The sequence below is a fragment of the Solea solea genome, chromosome 21 (genome assembly GCF_958295425.1).
Source record: "Solea solea chromosome 21, fSolSol10.1, whole genome shotgun sequence".
NCBI classification, from domain to species: domain Eukaryota; kingdom Metazoa; phylum Chordata; class Actinopteri; order Pleuronectiformes; family Soleidae; genus Solea; species Solea solea.
The window spans coordinates 18,113,705-18,131,993 of record NC_081154.1 but is presented as its reverse complement, the minus strand read 5'-3'; the positions used below and the strand labels follow the sequence as shown (position 1 = coordinate 18,131,993).

At 42.4% G+C, this 18,289-nt stretch overlaps 2 protein-coding genes across 7 annotated transcripts in view; one reads left to right on the top strand and one right to left on the bottom strand.

Annotated features, from left to right (window-relative positions):
* The window catches only part of si:ch73-103b11.2 (myosin phosphatase Rho-interacting protein), a 41,104-nt gene that overhangs the window by 20,738 nt on the left and 2,077 nt on the right, over window positions 1-18,289 (top strand). For 3 of the 6 annotated variants that reach the window (XM_058620527.1, XM_058620530.1, XM_058620529.1), the window contains 11 exons: window positions 9,893-10,577; window positions 10,669-10,785; window positions 11,348-14,422; window positions 15,012-15,159; window positions 15,909-16,014; window positions 17,039-17,198; window positions 17,298-17,408; window positions 17,496-17,582; window positions 17,684-17,846; window positions 17,949-18,034; window positions 18,204-18,284. In XM_058620527.1, coding sequence (XP_058476510.1) covers window positions 9,893-10,577; window positions 10,669-10,785; window positions 11,348-14,422; window positions 15,012-15,159; window positions 15,909-16,014; window positions 17,039-17,198; window positions 17,298-17,408; window positions 17,496-17,582; window positions 17,684-17,846; window positions 17,949-18,034; window positions 18,204-18,236 — 4,771 coding nt within the window. In that variant the 3' untranslated portion in view covers window positions 18,237-18,284. Of the gene's footprint in view, window positions 1-9,892; window positions 10,578-10,668; window positions 10,786-11,347; window positions 14,423-15,011; window positions 15,160-15,908; window positions 16,015-17,038; window positions 17,199-17,297; window positions 17,409-17,495; window positions 17,583-17,683; window positions 17,847-17,948; window positions 18,035-18,203; window position 18,289 lie in introns of all 6 variants that reach the window. The other 3 variants (XR_009234183.1, XM_058620528.1, XM_058620531.1) reach the window with 3 other exon arrangements.
* On the bottom strand, window positions 2,877-4,968 carry LOC131448262 (tripartite motif-containing protein 16-like). Its single transcript, XM_058620559.1, has one exon. It carries the CDS (start codon window positions 4,557-4,559, stop codon window positions 2,877-2,879), a length of 1,683 nt encoding a protein of 560 aa, XP_058476542.1. The 5' UTR covers window positions 4,560-4,968.

Genomic DNA, 18,289 nt, shown 5'->3' with positions numbered 1-18,289 from the left:
TACAAACACATGTTTGAGGATTGCAAAATATCGCCAAAAATATCGGGATATTTTTCATCATTATCACACACCTCTATGCTCTTGCCATTCAGATGGAATTTGGACTGTCAAAAATGAACAAATGAAATTGCAGACTATGCTGTGAGTAATCACATTGCTTCACAGCAGAAGGTGGGTGCTACTTATGAGCCACATTTCATGGAAATATCGTCACATTTTGTCAATACCTGCACCTTCACTACACCGTATGAGAGTCAATCTGCACCATTCCAAACATCAGCCACCTTCACTTGACCCATGAAGTCATCTGTCAACCTTCCAGTTGAAAGACTCACTCTAGCACTGATCCACTGTCTGCGAGTTGTGATGGTTAATCATTCAAAGCACGTTGACTTTCTTGTTTAATTTCCATTGAGTAGCGACTTGCCACATTTGCTAGACTGAGTGCTACTGCTACATGAATGTAAGGGAAACATTGCAGCATAAAGTACTAATGGGATATCATTTAAGGTAATTTGAAAGGCATTAAATCAGGAGCAAATGGTTTGGTTTGGATTTCCCTTTCGGTCAATTCGCTCTGTACAATACATAAAGTATGGGTCATCATGTCCCTGTGTGACCTGACTGAAAACACCTCTATTCACCCTGTTACTGCACATTTGAGACAAGGGCTTTCACTTAGTAATTGGAGGGCTTCAGATGTGTCTGATGTAGATATTGTAGTGCCATGAGTGCAGTCAGGCCTTATTAAACCTGAATACCCTTTACACCGAAGCTTCTGTGGAAGTTCTTCTGGTTCTTAACCACTGAGGGAAAGTAATCTGCAGACTAAGCTGAGCTGTTAGCTTAGCAGTTATCTCCAACCGAGTCAGTGGAAGACTGTTTAAAAGATACTGGTACGTTCATGGGAAATATTAGGTTAAAAAGAAGAATTGATAGAATGTATCCCATATTCATTTTGCATATTAAAAACACATGTAATGGTATTTACAGGCCCTGAAACCTTATTTAGTTCCTGTGTTGAAGGACTACATTTCCCACAATGCTTTGCTGCCATAGAGCAGTATATGATGCATGTTTTTGTTTAGCAGATGTTAGCAGAGAAGCTATCCTACGTTCCCACACATGTAAACCCTCTTCCCTTTGTTGAGTCACTTAAGTTCAGTTAAATGTTAAGTCAGAGTCCTGTCTCGTCATTTTGGACGTAATTGGATTGAACTACAACATTTTTGGTACACTGAGGAGCAACCTGTGGAAAGGCTGAAACAAAAGCAGCAAAACAACCGGTGTTCTGCGACAAGACTACTGAATCAGATGGAAGGTGAATTCTCAAGGGAAGACCCAGATATTCACCGTATGTGGGAGATGCTGGCAATACAGTTGGCAAAAGGAAAACACCTTTGGTGAGCTTGACCGGATGCTGGAGGAAAGCATACCACTGGCAGAGGTACTTTTCAGTGGTATGTGAGTAATGATGAAGTGAATGATCCTCAACCACTGACGCCAGCTCACTTCTTGGTTGGTCAGAGACTTACTTGCATGCCCCGTAAGCCAGTTCCTGCTGATACTCACCATCCAATGCCGAACAAGGAAGAAATGACTCAGAGATGCTGATACAGACAAGCACTCGTGACCTAGTTTTGGAATAGCTGGCAAAAGGATTATTTGCTGAAGTTGAAGTCAGCCCACCACTGGCACACACCGCAGCCCTAACCACAGAAGATTGGAGACTTACTCATCAGGGAGGATAGCGCCCCGAGGCAGACCTGCAAACTAGGAAGAATTGAAAAGCTGTTTCCAGGCTGTGATGGTCTTGTTCATTCATGTGCAGTTTGCTCTTCTGCAGGGACTGTATTCTTCAGAAATTTAGATGAACCATGAATAGTTCAGCAGGGCGGAGGATGTTGTGAATTTAATTTCAATTGTATTTGTTTAAAAAGATACTTCGTGTGTTAATGATTTACTTAAAGGAAGTTCATGGGAAATATTACATCAAAAACAACAAGGTACATTTTATTTGATATTCCATATTCAGTTTACAAATTGAGAACACATGGAATACATTTACAGCCGGAAAGCCAATTCCGGCAACTATGCCCTCCGACATTCACACCTACGGTATCCAATGAACCTAATCTCCAATATGTTATGGGGACAAAAGTCCCCATAACATAAATGACTAAATTTTAAGGTGCAGTTATGTTTTAAGGTTAGGATTAGGATTAGGGTTAGGCCAGTAGTGATTGTGGTTAAGGTTAGAGTAAGTCTCCAGGAAATGAATGTAAGTCAATGCAATATTGATATGCAGTATATATATAATAAACTTAACCATGAATCAATTACACTTAACCATGAATCAATTACACTTAACCATGAATCAATTATAATTAACCATTAATCAATTACACTTAACCATGAATCAAATACACTTAACCATGAATCAGTTACACTTAACCATGAAACAAATACACTTAACCATGAATCAAATACACTTAACCATGAATCAAATACACTTAACTATGAATCAAATACACTTAACCATGAATCAAATACACTTACCATGAATCAAATATATTTAACGGTGAATCAAATACACCTAACCATGAATCAAATACACTTAACCATGAATCAAATACACTTAACCATGAATCAAATACACTTAACCATGAGTCAAATACACTTAACCATGAATCAAATACATTTAACCATGAATCAAAAACATTTAACCATGAATCAGATACACTTAACAAAATAAGCAAATTAAAGAAACTTTGTCAATAAAGGTGCTCACAGTTTAAATTCAAAAGTCAAAAGTTGATGTTATTGTTGTCGCAGAGAAGTTAAAGATTTAAACTCAGAGTTTAACTCACTCCAGACTATTTGAGTTTACAGAACTCTGCTGTGTCTCCAGGTGAAGAATAACAAAAACAAACTCCAGCATAGAGAGTCTGAGTGAACGTGGTCTGGACTCTGTGGAGCAGAGTCATGGTGTCAGAGACTCTGTAGAAGGACAGAAGACCTGCTCTGTGGTCCAGGTAAAGTCCCACTCTGGAGACTGTAACATCTGAGACGTCAGTCCTGATGTTGTTGTGACCAAACTGACAACTTTTTTGTTCACAAAATAAAGCCCAAGATTTGTCATTGTATCCAAATCCACATTCATCTGAACTCCCTGATCTGCTGATGTTCTTGTACGTCACTGCTACAAAAACTCCTCTTCCTGTCCACTCCACCTCCCAGTAACAACGTCCAGTCAGAGTCTCTTTACTCAGGACCTGAAGATAAACCATGAATCTGTCTGTGTGATGAGGATAAGACTGAGCTTCATTCATTAATGTCACTTTTCTGTTCCCCTTAGATAATAAAAGCCATGTGTTTACTGTGTTTGGATCCAGTGTGATTTCCTGTGAATGTCTGAGGAATTCAGCTCTGGTTTTTGGCTCTGGTCCTGGTTCTGTCAGTAAAACATCTACTTCAGCCACAGCCAGTGAGATGTTTGTCCATGTCTCGGTCAGGAAGTCCTGCAGTTGACCTCTGACCTTTGCCACAGCCGCTGACACGTCCTCAAAGTGTCCCCGAGAACGGACGTTGATGGTGGACGAGTGTGTCGATGGACTGAGTGCTGACAGTGAGCTGTAGTTGAGGAGAAACTGGTTGTGGTCGTGTGTGAGTGAGAGCTGCTTCAGTTCAGCTTCTCTCTTCTTCAGCTCAGTGATCTCCTGCTGAAGCTTCTCCTCAGCGTCTCTGACTCGTCTCACTTCAGTTTCCAGCTTGGATCTGATCTGCTGCTTCACGTCAGAGCTTCTCCTCTGCAGGAGACGCATCATCTCAATGAAGCTCTTGTCTGTGTCCTTCATGGATTTATCAGCAGAGAGAGTGAGAGTCTTCCTCTCCTGTTTAAGCACCTTCACGTCTCTGTCTCTGTCCTGGAGTCTCTGCTGGACTTCTTCTCGACTCAGATCCAGCTCTCTCTGCTTCTGTGTGCTTTCTGCTGCAGCTGTGACCGTGTCATGGTCTTTATGCTCGTCCACAGAGCAGAGATAACAGATACACTGCTGATCAGTGCGGCAGAACATCTTCTTCACCTCATTGTGACGAGGGCAGATGTTCTCCTGGAGGTTCTTGGAGGGCTCCACCAGCTTGTGTTTCTTAAATGCAGGTGATTGATGATGAGGCTGGAGATGTTTCTCACAGTAAGAGACCAAACAAAACATACAGGACTTGAGAGCTTTACGTTTCCTGCCAGTGCAGACGTCACAGGCCACATCTTCAGCGCCAGCATAGCAGTGATGAGCAGGAGGAGCGTGGAGTCCAGTCATCTTCCGCTCCTCCACTAAATCTGCTAACATGACGTTTTTCTTCAGTTTAGGCCTCAGTGTAAAGGTCTTTCTACACTGAGGGCAGCTGTAGATCCTACTCCTCTGCTCCTCTGAGTCCCAGTGGTCTTTAATACAGTTCTTACAGAAGCTGTGTCCACAGGTAAGAGTCACCGGATTCTTCAGAAGATCCAAACAGATGGAACAAGACAAGGTTTCTGTGTGCAGCTGAACTCCTGCCATTTCACCACGACTGTCTGAGTTTCTCTTCCTCAGAAGTCAAACATGTGACACGGCAGTGGGCGTAGCCTGACGGATCTGACTCTTCTTCACCCATTGGCTCCTCCTCCTCCCATTGTCAAACTGCAGGTGTGAGGGGGAGGGAACCACTCCCACTCTGACATGGAGTGACCTCTGTACTTGGCGAGGCGAGTAGAGCCGGTGGAAATGCGCCATTAGTAACACTCCCTGTGTGTGTGTGTGTGTGTGTGTGTACAATCACACGACAGCTGTTTTTCCACCAATCAGCAGGTTCCTCACTAACAAGGCTCGTCGAGCCTCTGGGAAATTAAAAGCTCCCACATCCACACACAACACTGTTAAAATTGGAGTCACACTTTACAGGAGACAGGAAAGAAAAACACCCCAGGTACCAAACACCATAAAATATAGAATAACATAATATAGTAAAATAAAATATAGATATAAGATAAAAATACACTATGCATACAATATATGTATACATATATATGTATATATATATATATGTATATGTATATGTATACATACATACACACAAACATACCTGCATATACATATACATGTGTATATATACACACATACATTTACCCCATATTGCCCAAGGTTTTATTGCACATGTTTCTATGAGTTTTTGTTGTGGTTATTGCACATTTTTGTGAGTTGTGATTATGGACAGTTGTTTAGTTCGTACTGCTTGTTTTGTTCGCCCTCCTCCCCCCCAATCAGGAGTTGTACAGTTTGATTCCTGGTCTCGAACTGGGTCTGTCCCTCCCGAAGTCGATGACCAGTTCCTTGGTCTTTAAGGTGTTGAGCTGCAGGTTGTTAATATGGCACCAGAATACAAAGTTCCTCACCATGCTCCTATATAGCTCTTCCTCTTCGTTGTCTCTGATACACCCCATGATGGCCGTATCGTCTGCGAACTTCTGGATGTGACACGTTTCAGAGTTGTAGCAGAAGTCTGCAGTGAAGAGTGAAGAGGATGGGAGACGGCACAGTCCCCTGAGGAGCTCTGATGTTGCTGACCACAGTGTCAGACGTGATGTCCTTCAGCCTGACATACAGTACTGTGGTCTGTCTGTGAGGTAGCTGGAAATCCAAGCAACCAGGCAGGGGTCCACTCGCATTCTGGTGAGTTTTTCCCTGAGTACAAGGGGCTGAATGGTGTTGAAGGCACTCGAAAAAGTCCAAAAAGAGGATCCTGACTGTGCCACTTCCCTTGTCCAGATGCGAGTGGGCTTGGTGTAGGAGGTAGAGCATGGCATCCTCCACACCGACCTCTGCCCGATGTAGAGTGTCCTCAGCTGTTAACAAGGACATTTGTCTTCTCCATTCTTTCAGTCTTTCCTCTCAGCCAATCACATTTGTCTCCTCGCACTCAAACGTCTCCACCAATCACAGAGCAGATCAGTCACTGTGACACAGTTCATGAGTCACTGAAAACAAGCAAGAGATACATGCACACTGAGTGTCACTCAGAACAGAGGTCACTCCATGTCAGAGTGGGAGTGGCTAAGCCTGCTCCACACTGGTTCCCTCCCCCTCACACTTACCCCCTGAGCATCCCACGTGGCAAGATGGCGCTTGCGTTGTGCACGGCGCTCCGTCTCCCTGACCTACTCAGCACACTGTTTCTCGTATGGATTTGTGTTTTCTGCTCAAGAATTTCTGGGACGCTTGTGTATGATCGCCAGTGTTTGTTAAACATTCGGGCTTCACATGCAGCTTTCCTGAAGCACTGTGTTAGTCACCAGTCTTCATATCCACCATCTCCGCCCCTGCTAGCTTCCATACCAGCTCACCTTTGCACCACTCATCTTACTGTGCCCCGGAGGAGACGCGTGCGCAGAGAGAGGAGGTGTGTTGGTCAAAGTCAGGACATACCTGCGTTCAAGAAAAAATGGCCTTTCGCACCGCTATGGATCATCTGCGTTTCACTGGCTGGTTCCTATACCCGTCACTGACGCTCAAACCGGAGCTCATCTGTTGCCAGCACCATTGGAGTGGTGTTTTCTTTGTATTTGCTGCCCATAGGGTCCATTTTTCATAAACACAATATTTCGTTTCACTGTTTTGCTGATGATGCTCAAGTCTATTTGCCTTTAAAACCAAATACAGATAGCACCCACGCCCTGGTAAATTGCCTCCAGGAAGTAAAGCAGTGGTTGGCTCTAAACTTTTTAAAGTTTATGTTGTTTTATTTTTCGATTTTAGACCCTCTGAGTCACCACTGCCACCAAGCAGTCAGAAATCTGGCTGTGATTATTGACAGCTCCTTCAAGTTGGATCAGTAGGCTTTTACCAGTTACGCCTTCTCAGTAAAGTCAAGCCTAACCTACCACACGCCGATCTAGAGCGTGTAGTCCATGCCCTTGTGTTGGTTGGACTACTGTAACTCGCTATACTACGGTTTAGACCAGGCCTCGTGATGGCAACAACAACCATAATCTGGGAGGCATTATTTGAAGGTCAAAGTTCTACAATAAAACATACACTGGCTTAGGTTCTCAACCTATGGTGCGTGTACCACCAGTGGTACGAGAGATTCCTCTGGTAGTACTTTATCTCGCACTTTAAAAGCATTTTGTGGCTCAAAACGGAAGTTTCTCTCCCTGCACCAAAGTCCATAGAGAAAATCAGCGTTTTTAGCTTGTGGGGACGCAGAAGCTGCTGGTCCTCTGCTGCCTCGTGTGTTCACTTTGTGTCACTGAGGTCGATCTGAGTGGACGATTTCAAACGCCGGAGTGATAAAATGAGACATTTGGACTAAGTGATGGAGGCAGCAGTGGATCAACAACTCCTGTGTGCTGTGACGTTAAAATCACTATTTTCTCTATGGGGTTTGTTGCAGGGAGAGTGAGCGGCACAAAACTTCAGTTTCTGGACAAAAAAAACAGCAAATCTGACAACACTAACTAACACTAACTTATCAGCAGCACTTGGGTATCCATGCTCTAATGCGCACAAAGTCCACACAGAAAGGCCTTTGGTTGAACCAGGATCCACCGTTGAGGCCACTCCCCCAATGTGTGACACCAACCAAAAATATTAATATTGTCATATGCTACCTGACAGAGCCTGCATGTGTGTGTTTGTGTGAATGTGCTGGTCGGTTGTGGAGCTAGGAGGAAAACATGGTGATGTGGATGAAACAGCAGCTCATGGCAGCTGGTGCCAAATTAGGACCAACCGTAACCAGGAAACACTGTCATCTGACTTCACTGTCTCTGTGGCAGTTAGCCAAGACTGCACAAGTTCTTCTCTCTGTACTGTCACACAGCTGAGAAGTTTCAGATTTACTTTTCTACCTCAGTCAACTCTGGTTAAGAGGCACTTGCTGACCTCCAAACACCATCGAATCAGAAGTAACTGGACTGAAAAGAGATCTTGAAAGATGTTCCACCTCTCCTTCAAGAGGTGTTTTCAGTTCTGACATTTGTGGTGAAACCCAGAATTTGAACCTCTGTGAAATGTGGGCACTGCTCACAATGTCATTGTGTCTTACTGACAGTTGTTGAGTTGCACCAAGGTGTGATAGAAAATGCCATTGAGAGTCAACCACAGCTGTTGGAGAGCTCCGGGTCATTAACAGCATTAGAGTGTTAAAGTCACCTGTGGTCACATGAGGCTGAATAAGTTTCCTAGGAAGAGACTTCCTTTACTCCTCTTACAAACTATTCAATTAAATGAGATTTTATTTGTATAGTGCCGAATCACAAGGCAATCCGTCATTCGTGATAAACAGCTGAACGAACTAGTGACACATTGTGATTGCTTTCTAGAGAGAAAAAAAACAAAACAAAAAAAACCGCTTACTTATACATCGAACTTTTGACTAGCACTTTATAGTTTGGCTTACTTAAAGCACTTACTTACTTCTAGCTCTTTTTTGTACCCAAATGTTTAAATGCACTTATTGTAAGTCGCTTTGGATAAAAGCGTCTGCTAAATGACATGTAATGTAATGTAATGTAATGTAAAGCACGTTTAGCATTGAAATGTACTGTAAATACAGTATATAATTGACAACATTTTAGAGGAAGCTGAGCTTTCCTTGTCGTAGAATAATCACCTCTGTTGTTGTTGAGTTGTCAATTACAAGGTCGGGGGGGGGGGTTGATTAGCTCACCTGAGATGACTATTCAACCCTCCCTCTGAACTTGTAATTTTGTTCATTTATGTCTAACGAGGTTGGCGGGTTATCTTCTCAAAGGTGAAGTGCTCTGTTATAGACATTTTAACAAATTTGTAAAATTGTGAAGTGAAAATAAACATAAAAAACAAAAAAAATAAATGTATTTTGTTATGTTATATTTTCAATCTGGCCATGCAGGTGTGTGGTATCCCATATTAATTCCCCTCCTTCAAGGAACTCAAGTTGTATTCGTAATATTTCACTTCTTGTAGAAGAGGCTTCTTCAGCTATTAATGAACTATGGTGGAACTCAGGTTGGATGTGATCAGTATTGTAGGCAGTTGCTGTAACAATGGTCAAGAAGAGTGCAAGAGTCTCCTGAGGTCAGATGTTTTCATTCCCATCCTTCTTGTCAAGTCTGAACTCTTTTGTAAGACATAGGGTCAAAAGCAACTGGACTTGAAGTATTATAAACTGAAGAAGCGACTTGGAGGAGAGATGAAAAGTCTTTAAGAAAAACATCCAGTCCAGTTGCTACTAACTCTGTGATCTGGATAACAATGACCTGGATGAATGACAGCCTACACAGACAAACTTAAGACAGGGATGGCGGATGGTTAGTGAAGGAAGTCGTCTGTGTCAAAGTAGAGGAAACCCTCCTATCTGTCTCTCCTTTACAATGCTGCTTTTTCTTCCTTTTCAAGGAGACTTAACAAGAGCAATGGGAGTGCATTTATGACCACAGGTAGGTGATGCCAGTGCATTTAACAACCATCAATAAACTACCTACAATACTATGAGCAATGACCCAACTCCTGGGTTCCACCACAGTTCAGTCAGATGTGAAATGACCACAATTATCTACCAAAAATATCCAGTTAGTCCTGTTTTAACTCCTTTGGATGTTGGCAGTCATTAACATTTCCCATCACAGTTTCTTACACAGGCGGGTATGTGATGATGATAAATAATACTTTCATTTGATTTCATCTTGCTCTACCCTTTAAATTAACTGTTGCTGCATGATCGGATTTGTCAGTAATATTGTTTTATGAATTTTCTTATGTATATATAATATTTATGTAAAACAGCTTAAGGTAGTGTATCCATTAAATATCAATGTCAAGTTATGTGTGTTAAGTGTGCCTATATGACTTTTATATATGCTGTCTTTATTTAGGTCGCTCTCTGATGAGAAGATAAAAACCCAAATGATGTTGAAGCCGTGTCTCCAGGTGACCGTTGAGCAGAGCCTCGTCCCAGAGGGCCACAGACAACCACCTGGTAACCAATCCTCTGTGCTTTCCTCTGAGCTCTGTAAAACTGCAGTTTGTGAGCACAAACTAGAGGGATGCTCTGAGACCTATGATTGCTTTGACTCGAAGATGGAACAGACAGAAAAGCCTGTGAAGGCACAAGGAGACACAGTTGACCTCAGCTCTACAACCTCCTCATCCTCTCCTGGCTCTACCTCCTCCTTCCAAACCTCTGTATCAGTTGCTCACCCACTTTCAACAACAGGAAGGGAGAATGTCAGGAGGGGTATCCAGCTACACAGCACAAGTGCAAACAACGTGCCAAATACTGCTACTGTGACAGTGACATCAACTCTGAATAACAACGTGATACCTTTATCTGAAATCCAAGAGCAAGGGAAGAAGGAAGCGCACCACCCTACATCCTCGCATCATATTGATGAAGATAAGGACGGCAGACCCTCAGTTGTCCATGAAGAGATTGAGCAGCGATGGCATCAGGTGGAGACAACACCTTTGAGAGAAGAGAAGCAAGTGCCCATCACCACAGTCTTAGGAACCTCTGCCAGACTACCTGCCCATGAGCTTGTCGTGCTGCTGGACAAAGAGGTGTGTTTACTGAATGTGGCCATGTATACTATATTATATTTGTTTGTCAGAGCGTCTTGTGCCTTTCTTTGATTCATATTTCTTTGTACAGTTGGGACAGAAGCAGACTGAGCTGGATCAACTACAGAAGCAGAACAACATTTTAAAAGAGAAGCTGGAAGATGCACTTGGCAGAGAACTGAGTGCCAGAGAGGGCTATGTATTACAGGTACTACAATCATCCGTAACACGAGGTTAACAACATAGTATTCACATAGTGGTACAGCAGCACCTGATGTATTATTCAGTGCACTGCCTCATGATAGTTGAATATTATGCAAATCCATATAAACCGGTAAACAGGTGTGGGTGCTTATTCTCACACTTTGAAGCATGTTTGTAGTGTTTGTGGCATGATAATTCACTAACTGTTTTTATCGAGTTCAACATCTTCTGAGAAAACCATTGATTTTACTTCACGTGCTAAAGGTAACACTCTCAATCAATAGGCCCTGCACTGTGCCTTTTTTTTCTCTTCTCCCTCCCATATCTGTGCTTTGACTGTATGTCCAGTCCAAACTTAATATCTGCATGCCTTTTTGTGTTTCAGACTTGCATACATTAACTTTTCTTTGTCATTAATTATCTGCAATTATCAGTAACCTTTTAGTTTCTGTTGAAAAAACTTGACTGATAGCCTCCTGGTAGGCTCAGAGATGTGGTTCTCCCATGTATGGCAGGGAAAGTAAGTTCATGTCATTAATGAAACTGTCTCATCAATCTCTTCCAAGACGACAACACCCCCTTCATCTCCATCACACAGAGTGCAGTGGCAGCACTTGCACAAACTTAATCAAGAAACCCAAAAGCACAAGCAAGACCTTGCTCCGCAGCAGATCCAGAGATCAAACAGAAGCAACACTAATGCTCAAGATGCCGTAGACCACCACGTGGCAGATATTCAGGCTCTGCAGCATGAACTAACATTTTTGATGGCTCAAATCTTGGCTAGTGAACAGGCTATGACTCGAATGCACAATACGTTAGAACAGGAGCATTCAACGGAACAAAAAGGTGAAGCCACCACATGTGTCCAGCTAAAGGACAATGAGGACAGACGACGTGAATTAGAGGCCTGCCTATTGGAGAGGAACCAGGCCCATAGGCACATGAGAGAGGTACAAAGGTTGGAGGAGAGACTTCAAGACGTAACTGCTAGATCTAGTGCTACTGAACAGAGCCAGACTGTGAAGGAAGAGTGCCTGAGTAAGGAGCAGCACAGCGTGCAAGGAAGTCATGATGGGGAAAGACAGAGTCTATGTGGAAGATTATCTCAGGCGGACATGGTACAAAAAGAGATAGAGAACAGAGTGCTGAAAGCTGGGCATCAGGAAAGAGCTTTGCTCAGAACTAGGCAGAACTCAGAAGGGAACGAATACAGGGAGAAAATGTTGAAGTTAGAAAAGGAACTGACCCAGAAGATTGACATGGTTGAAACACTGAGAGAGAGTATGCATAGGGTAGAAGAGAAATGCCATCTCACTTCCTGCTGTCAGGAGCTTCTCAACCAGATTGCAGACACAGACTGTGAGGTGAATGAACTCTGCAAATATCCGGAAAATGAAGAAGCTGAATACGACACACTGCAGCACTCATGTGAGAGAGCTACCCTGGAGTTCCAGAAAATGAGCCACTTCCTTGGAGAAAAAGAAGAAGAGATCCGACAGACTAAAGATATATATGAGAGGCTGGTGAAACACAGGGAAAGGGACTTAAAAGAGGCACTTATTAAAATGACGCTTCTTAGCAACAGCTTGGAGCAAACGGAACAGAAGTTGCAAGCTAAGGAGGAGCTTCTCTGTCAAATGAGTCAACGTCTCTCAGGAAAGGTTGAGCCCTGTAGTCATGACAAGAATCTGCAATCCATGCTTGTGGTTGCAGAGGACCATAATGCAGAGCTAGAGCAGCTTCTCAATGCCCTGCAGTTGGGCTATGCCGATCGTCACATGGAAAGACGGCAAACTCCAGAACAGAGCAAGAGGGGAAGACTTCATACGTCACCCTCCTCATCACCGAACACAGAGCGTACACCCAAGACAGAGGAACCCCCAGATGATAAGGAGTCACAAAATAAGCCACATACTAATGACCCGGAGAGGTTTATCTCCATTATACATGCCTTAGAATCTAGACTGCTGGCCGCTGAGGATAGGCTAAGAAATATGACACATCATTTAGAGGAGCAGCGATCTTCCTGGGTAGATGACATGACAAAGACTGATCTCAGGAGGACAAAAGAAAATAACCGTTACTTAGGTAAAGAGTTTTGTTGTGGTAGTACGACACAAAGTAGTGCTGCCAATAACCACTATATGAATGCTTTGGCGTGTGTGGAAAACAGTCAGAGGAAAGTCAGAGCTTTTCTCCTTGGCTCTCATGATGCCGCTGTTTCACAGCTACGTTCACTGTCAGCTATAGAAAAGGATTTGTTCAAAGCATCACTGCACATCCAACAAGGACAAATGATGCAAGAGCATACAGCAGTTGTCCAAAATCAAACTTCAGAGGTTCCAGAGAGTGCCCTCTGGAAGGAAATGGAGATATTTGAAACGGATGATGCTACATCCAAAAACAGAAGTGTAAATGCTGATGCCACTATCTTTAACACTTTAATGAAAGCAGAGCTTGTCTACTCCATTCAAAATCTTGAACTTTGCTTTGAGGAGAAATTCAACATTCTGAAAAGAGAGTTAAATGAAGCTTTTAGTAACTTATATCAAAGGGAAATGGCTCTGAGAGCAATTATTCAAGCTTCCAAAAGCCCTGATTTGAGAAATATAAGGAAGGAAGTTGAAAATAGGTTTTTCTCAAGTAAACAAAAGTTAGCTGACATTCATCCCCCTGACGTTGCTCCTTACATGGAGCAGATTAAAATGGATGCAGCTCGAGACTTGGCTGACAACACTGTAGGCAGACACTTGGCTGTACGAATTGTCCCTTTTGGTGATGACTCTGTTGAGCTACTCCAAAATGCGCATGCTAACCTTGCTAAAGAGCTTCAGAGGCAAGCAGCAACCCTCCATAAATATGCTCAAGAGATAGAAAGTGGTGTAAACCATCCTGGACAGGTTAAAATGACCCCCCATCATAATTTAAGCAGCTCTCTGTGTTTGCGTGAAGCTCGTACCCATGCTCAGGTGGCCCATGCTGCATGCAGGTTACAGGCCACACATGAACAAGAGTTGGGTCGGTGCAAACAGTCAAGTCAGAACATGGATGCTGTTGTTCAGCAGCATGCTCACAATATTAGTGCAATTCAAGAGAAGTATGAAGCCATTTTACAGGAGGGGCGTCTGAGGTTCTCACAGATGGTGACCACTCTACAAATGGAGATTCAAACACTGAAGAGTGAGATCTGCAAGCGTGTGAACCGGCTCTACCAGCAGCAGGAGCATCTGGCCCTCCTGGAGGAGCATAACGAGGAGCACCCTGAAGAGTTGAAGCAGCTTCACCAAGCTTTGACAGCGCTGGATATCATGGATATAGTTGCTGATGGCCAACGAAGGTTGGAGGTTCTGCTGATAGACGTAGATACAGTGAAGAAGCGACACAAGCATCATGTGAAAAAACTGGAGGAGCACATTGAGCAATGGATCTGTGAGCTTCAGCACAATCATAGAAAAGAGATAGGAAAGTTACAGTCTCAACATGTGTCAAAGATGGACTCAATAGGGTTTCTGAAGGAACGGATCCAGGACCTGGAGACAGAGATGAACTTCATGCGGCTCGAAATGGAGAACAACCACCTCGATGGAGATGTGTCCAGCCTGAGAGAGAAAGACCAGAGAGACTTTGACAGTCTTAAGGTTTTTGCTCTTTCACTATTACCCTAATGCAGCTATTTGTGTCAGACAGAGATAGTAAATAAGTAGTGACATAAACACATTATTTACTGATCATTTGGAATTGGGAAATGGTGGTATTTCAGAACACCTGCATACAAACTGTAATCCAAGTGGAAATGTAGCTTTTGTCCCAAACAACTTATTCTGTTTCCTGCAGTAAATTAGCATTAGACTTTCAGCCATGTTTGCAGTGTGGTGTAGGAATGGCATTTTCAGTTCCCCACAAATATTGAATGGAAAGTGCTTTCTTACAATAAACAGAATACAATTTCCTCACAATGTTACTACTTCATTTGGGCAAAATGAAGTAGTCAATAACCATAAACCATCTCCCATTTTCAAGAGGGAAGAAGCTTCTCCAAAAAGACTCATTTGTTTTACTCTGTGGCTTTTAACATAGTTGTGTGTGTTTATTAAAACCTTGCATGGCTCTATCACTGACTTTGCATGACACAATGGGTGAACTAGTATTAGACACGGCACAGAGCGGTAACAAATGTGCACAAATGTAACCATGTGATGACAGAATGATGTCCCTTTCCCTCTGTAGTCCACATGTGAACGTGGGTTTGCTACAATGGAAGAAACACACCAGAGAGTGATAGAAGACCTGCAGAGGCACCATCAGAGAGAGATTTCTAAACTGATGGAGGAGCGAGAAAGACTGCTGGCTGAGGAAACTGCTGCAACAATTGCTGGTACTGAAATGTATTAATAAGAGTGTCATAGTGCAGGCATAGGGCTGGGCTCTTTTTCCTGAATCATTTCAATTCATGAGATCCTGATTTCAATTTTCAATTTCATTTCATTCATTTCAGTTAGAGATATTTCACTTTCCATTCCATTCCATTTTTTCTTGGCTATGAAAGACATAGAGTCACAAAACGAATGCAAATTGTATTAAATTCTCTAAACGTGTCCATGAAAAATGTACCCGATGACCACACTGTGCAATTCTGCAGTAAAGTGGTAAATGATAATTCAAACTCTAAACCTGTTTAAATTCAAAATCCTACCATTGCCTAAACATTTTAAAGTAATAGACAACTTGTCCAGAAGAGGGTGCTGTGAGTGCAGCTTGGCCTGCATCCATGCCCTTGTTTGCTCATCAGAAGAACAAAAGTCATTTTTCTGTGGTTTGAGGACACAAACTAACTCAAATGTCCACCTGCTCGGACAATCATCAGAAGTTTCTGGATCTACACCATTTATCGAGGTAATGCGAGACTATCATGGTCAAGTCTCACGTGACCACAATCTTCTCATGAGATTTGTTCAGAAACAGGTGAAAAGATCAATCTCGATATATATAGTCGATATTGGATCTTCCAAACAAAAACAATTTGAATCAGGAAAAAAATATTTATAACCCAGCCCTATATAGGCGTCATAATAATAATAATAATAATAATACTATCATAATATTGCTTATCTGTCTTTACTGCAGCTATTGAAGCTATGAAAAATGCACAAAAGGAGAAAATGGAGAAGTCCCAGCGCTCCCACCTGAGTGGACTGAACTCTGACATCGATGAGCTTCACTTACAATATGAGTATGATATCTTAATCACGTCTTCTACAAGAGAACACATTTAAGGGGCGCACACATCCACCAAGGCCACTCAGTTTCCCTTAGTGTCAATACTTTCACATAATCGTATAAGATCGATAATTGATTAGACAAACTGTGTTCAGATTCCGTCCCAAAAATGTTATTTAAAATCCACCCACTACAGTTTGAGTTCTGCCGCTCATCATCAAACAGAGTTCACACACTGCTGAAAAAGCCTTGCAACTCCACTGGTCTTATGACAATCCATTGCTGCACACAGGAAGTGATTCATTTGACATCGTGAGAGTTGAAGAACACAGCAACATAAAGCAAATAAAGCTCTGGATAGTCAGCTGTTAGACAAGATAAATGGTTATTGTAACTGGTTAGCAGAGGGGTGGGGAGCTGCAAGATCAACGAAACCTGATAATCACTCGATGACCCCGATGAAAAGGGGCAGCAGAAGTTCTGTAGATTATCTCACCTGAACTAAAGAAGGACATATTTCCACTTCTATGTCGTCAGAGAAAAACAACGAGTGACATCACCGTCATATTATTATGTCGAATTCTTGTGTGTGTGCTCCTGTTATTCTGGTGTTGCTCTTCTCTTTTACTCTCAGTTAATGCAAACAGCTGCTGCTTTTGGTCTTTCATTATTGAAGAAGTCTAGTGGTGGCAAAGACGTGTGTTATGATGTACACTCATGATGGTCTGTATTAATATAGAGATCTTTTAGACATGATGACCACTCAAAGCTGCTGTAAACTCACCCATTCACTCACATTTTCATTGTTCTATCACTCATCACGTTTGCTCAACTCAACTGCAAAAAAGAATACGTTCATTTTGACATTAATTTGTCATAAATTATAAGCTGTTCATTTATGTATCTTGAATTACATTTTTTATAACGACTATTTAGAAAAGTCACTAACAAGATGGAAAGTCCATTCTCTTTTGTTGGTTGAGCTACATGAGGAGCCGCTCCCTGATATCTGCTCCTCTGATTCCATGCCTGCGTAGAGAGGAGCTCCAGTCCATCCAGAGAGAACTGGACGTGTTGTCAGAGCAGTATTCTCAGAAATGTCTGGAGAATGCTCACCTTGCTCAGGCACTGGAGGCTGAAAGGCAGGCCCTCAGGCAGTGTCAGAGATATAACCAGGAACTGAACGCTGACAATCAGGTTTGAATGTTCATCCATGCACATACTGTATATGCAGCACACACACACACACACACACAATGTGTCTCAAGTAATCCAGTATAAGTCTCCTCTGTCCAGCAGGAATTAAACAAGCAGCTGACTGCAGAGATCACACAGAAGCGTTCACGTGTCACCGGGGAAACAACGTTGTCCTCACTGACCCAGGGCAAAGATGTGTATGAACTAGAGGTAGCGTTAACACAACACACACACACACACACACACACACTAATGATTAGGACTGTGATCTTGTGCATTTGTGTCTACATCTTGAAGGTGTTGCTGCGCATTAAGGAGTCAGAGATCCAGTATCTGAAACAGGAAATCCACTCTTTGAAAGATGAATTGCAGTCTGCTTTAAGGGTAAGAAAAGCTAACTAAACCAAACAACATTTATGTCATGTCTTTAAACAGAAAATTAAACAAAACAAAAACTACATTTTCACTGATTTGCATTTCACCAGGACAAGAAATATGCCACAGACAAATATAAGGACATTTATACAGAGCTCAGCATCGTGAAAGCAAAAGCTGACTTTGACATCAGCAAACTGAAGAAGAAGTTACTGACAGCCACAGAAGCTTTAGGTGGAAGGAGTGTCGATGAAGCCGTGACATCTGGATATGGTATACTGCAAGTTCATTTCTTAATAATTCAATCATAGTTCAAGTCATTTTATTTCTTCTCCAATAATTACAACATATCCCCCCCCTTTTTTTTTTTTTTAGACATCATGAAGTCAAAAAGTAATCCAGATTTTATTAAAAAAGATAAAGCAACAACCTCCAAACAGTTGAGAAGAATAAGGTCAAAGGTCAGTGTTCATTTCAACACAGTATTTTTCTTTCTTCACTAGTGTTTGACCTAACAGCTAAGACACACACACACACACACACACGCTTGTTGTATTTACCTGTGTGATGTGGTGTGTTTAGGCTCACTTGTCCCATCACTTTGTCACTTTTGTCTCTTTTGTCCATCAGACTGTCACTGCACAGGTCTCATGGGACAGCTGACACTCCAGTTGTGGGGTGAACGCCTTAACCCCTGCACCAAGATGCTCTGTAGG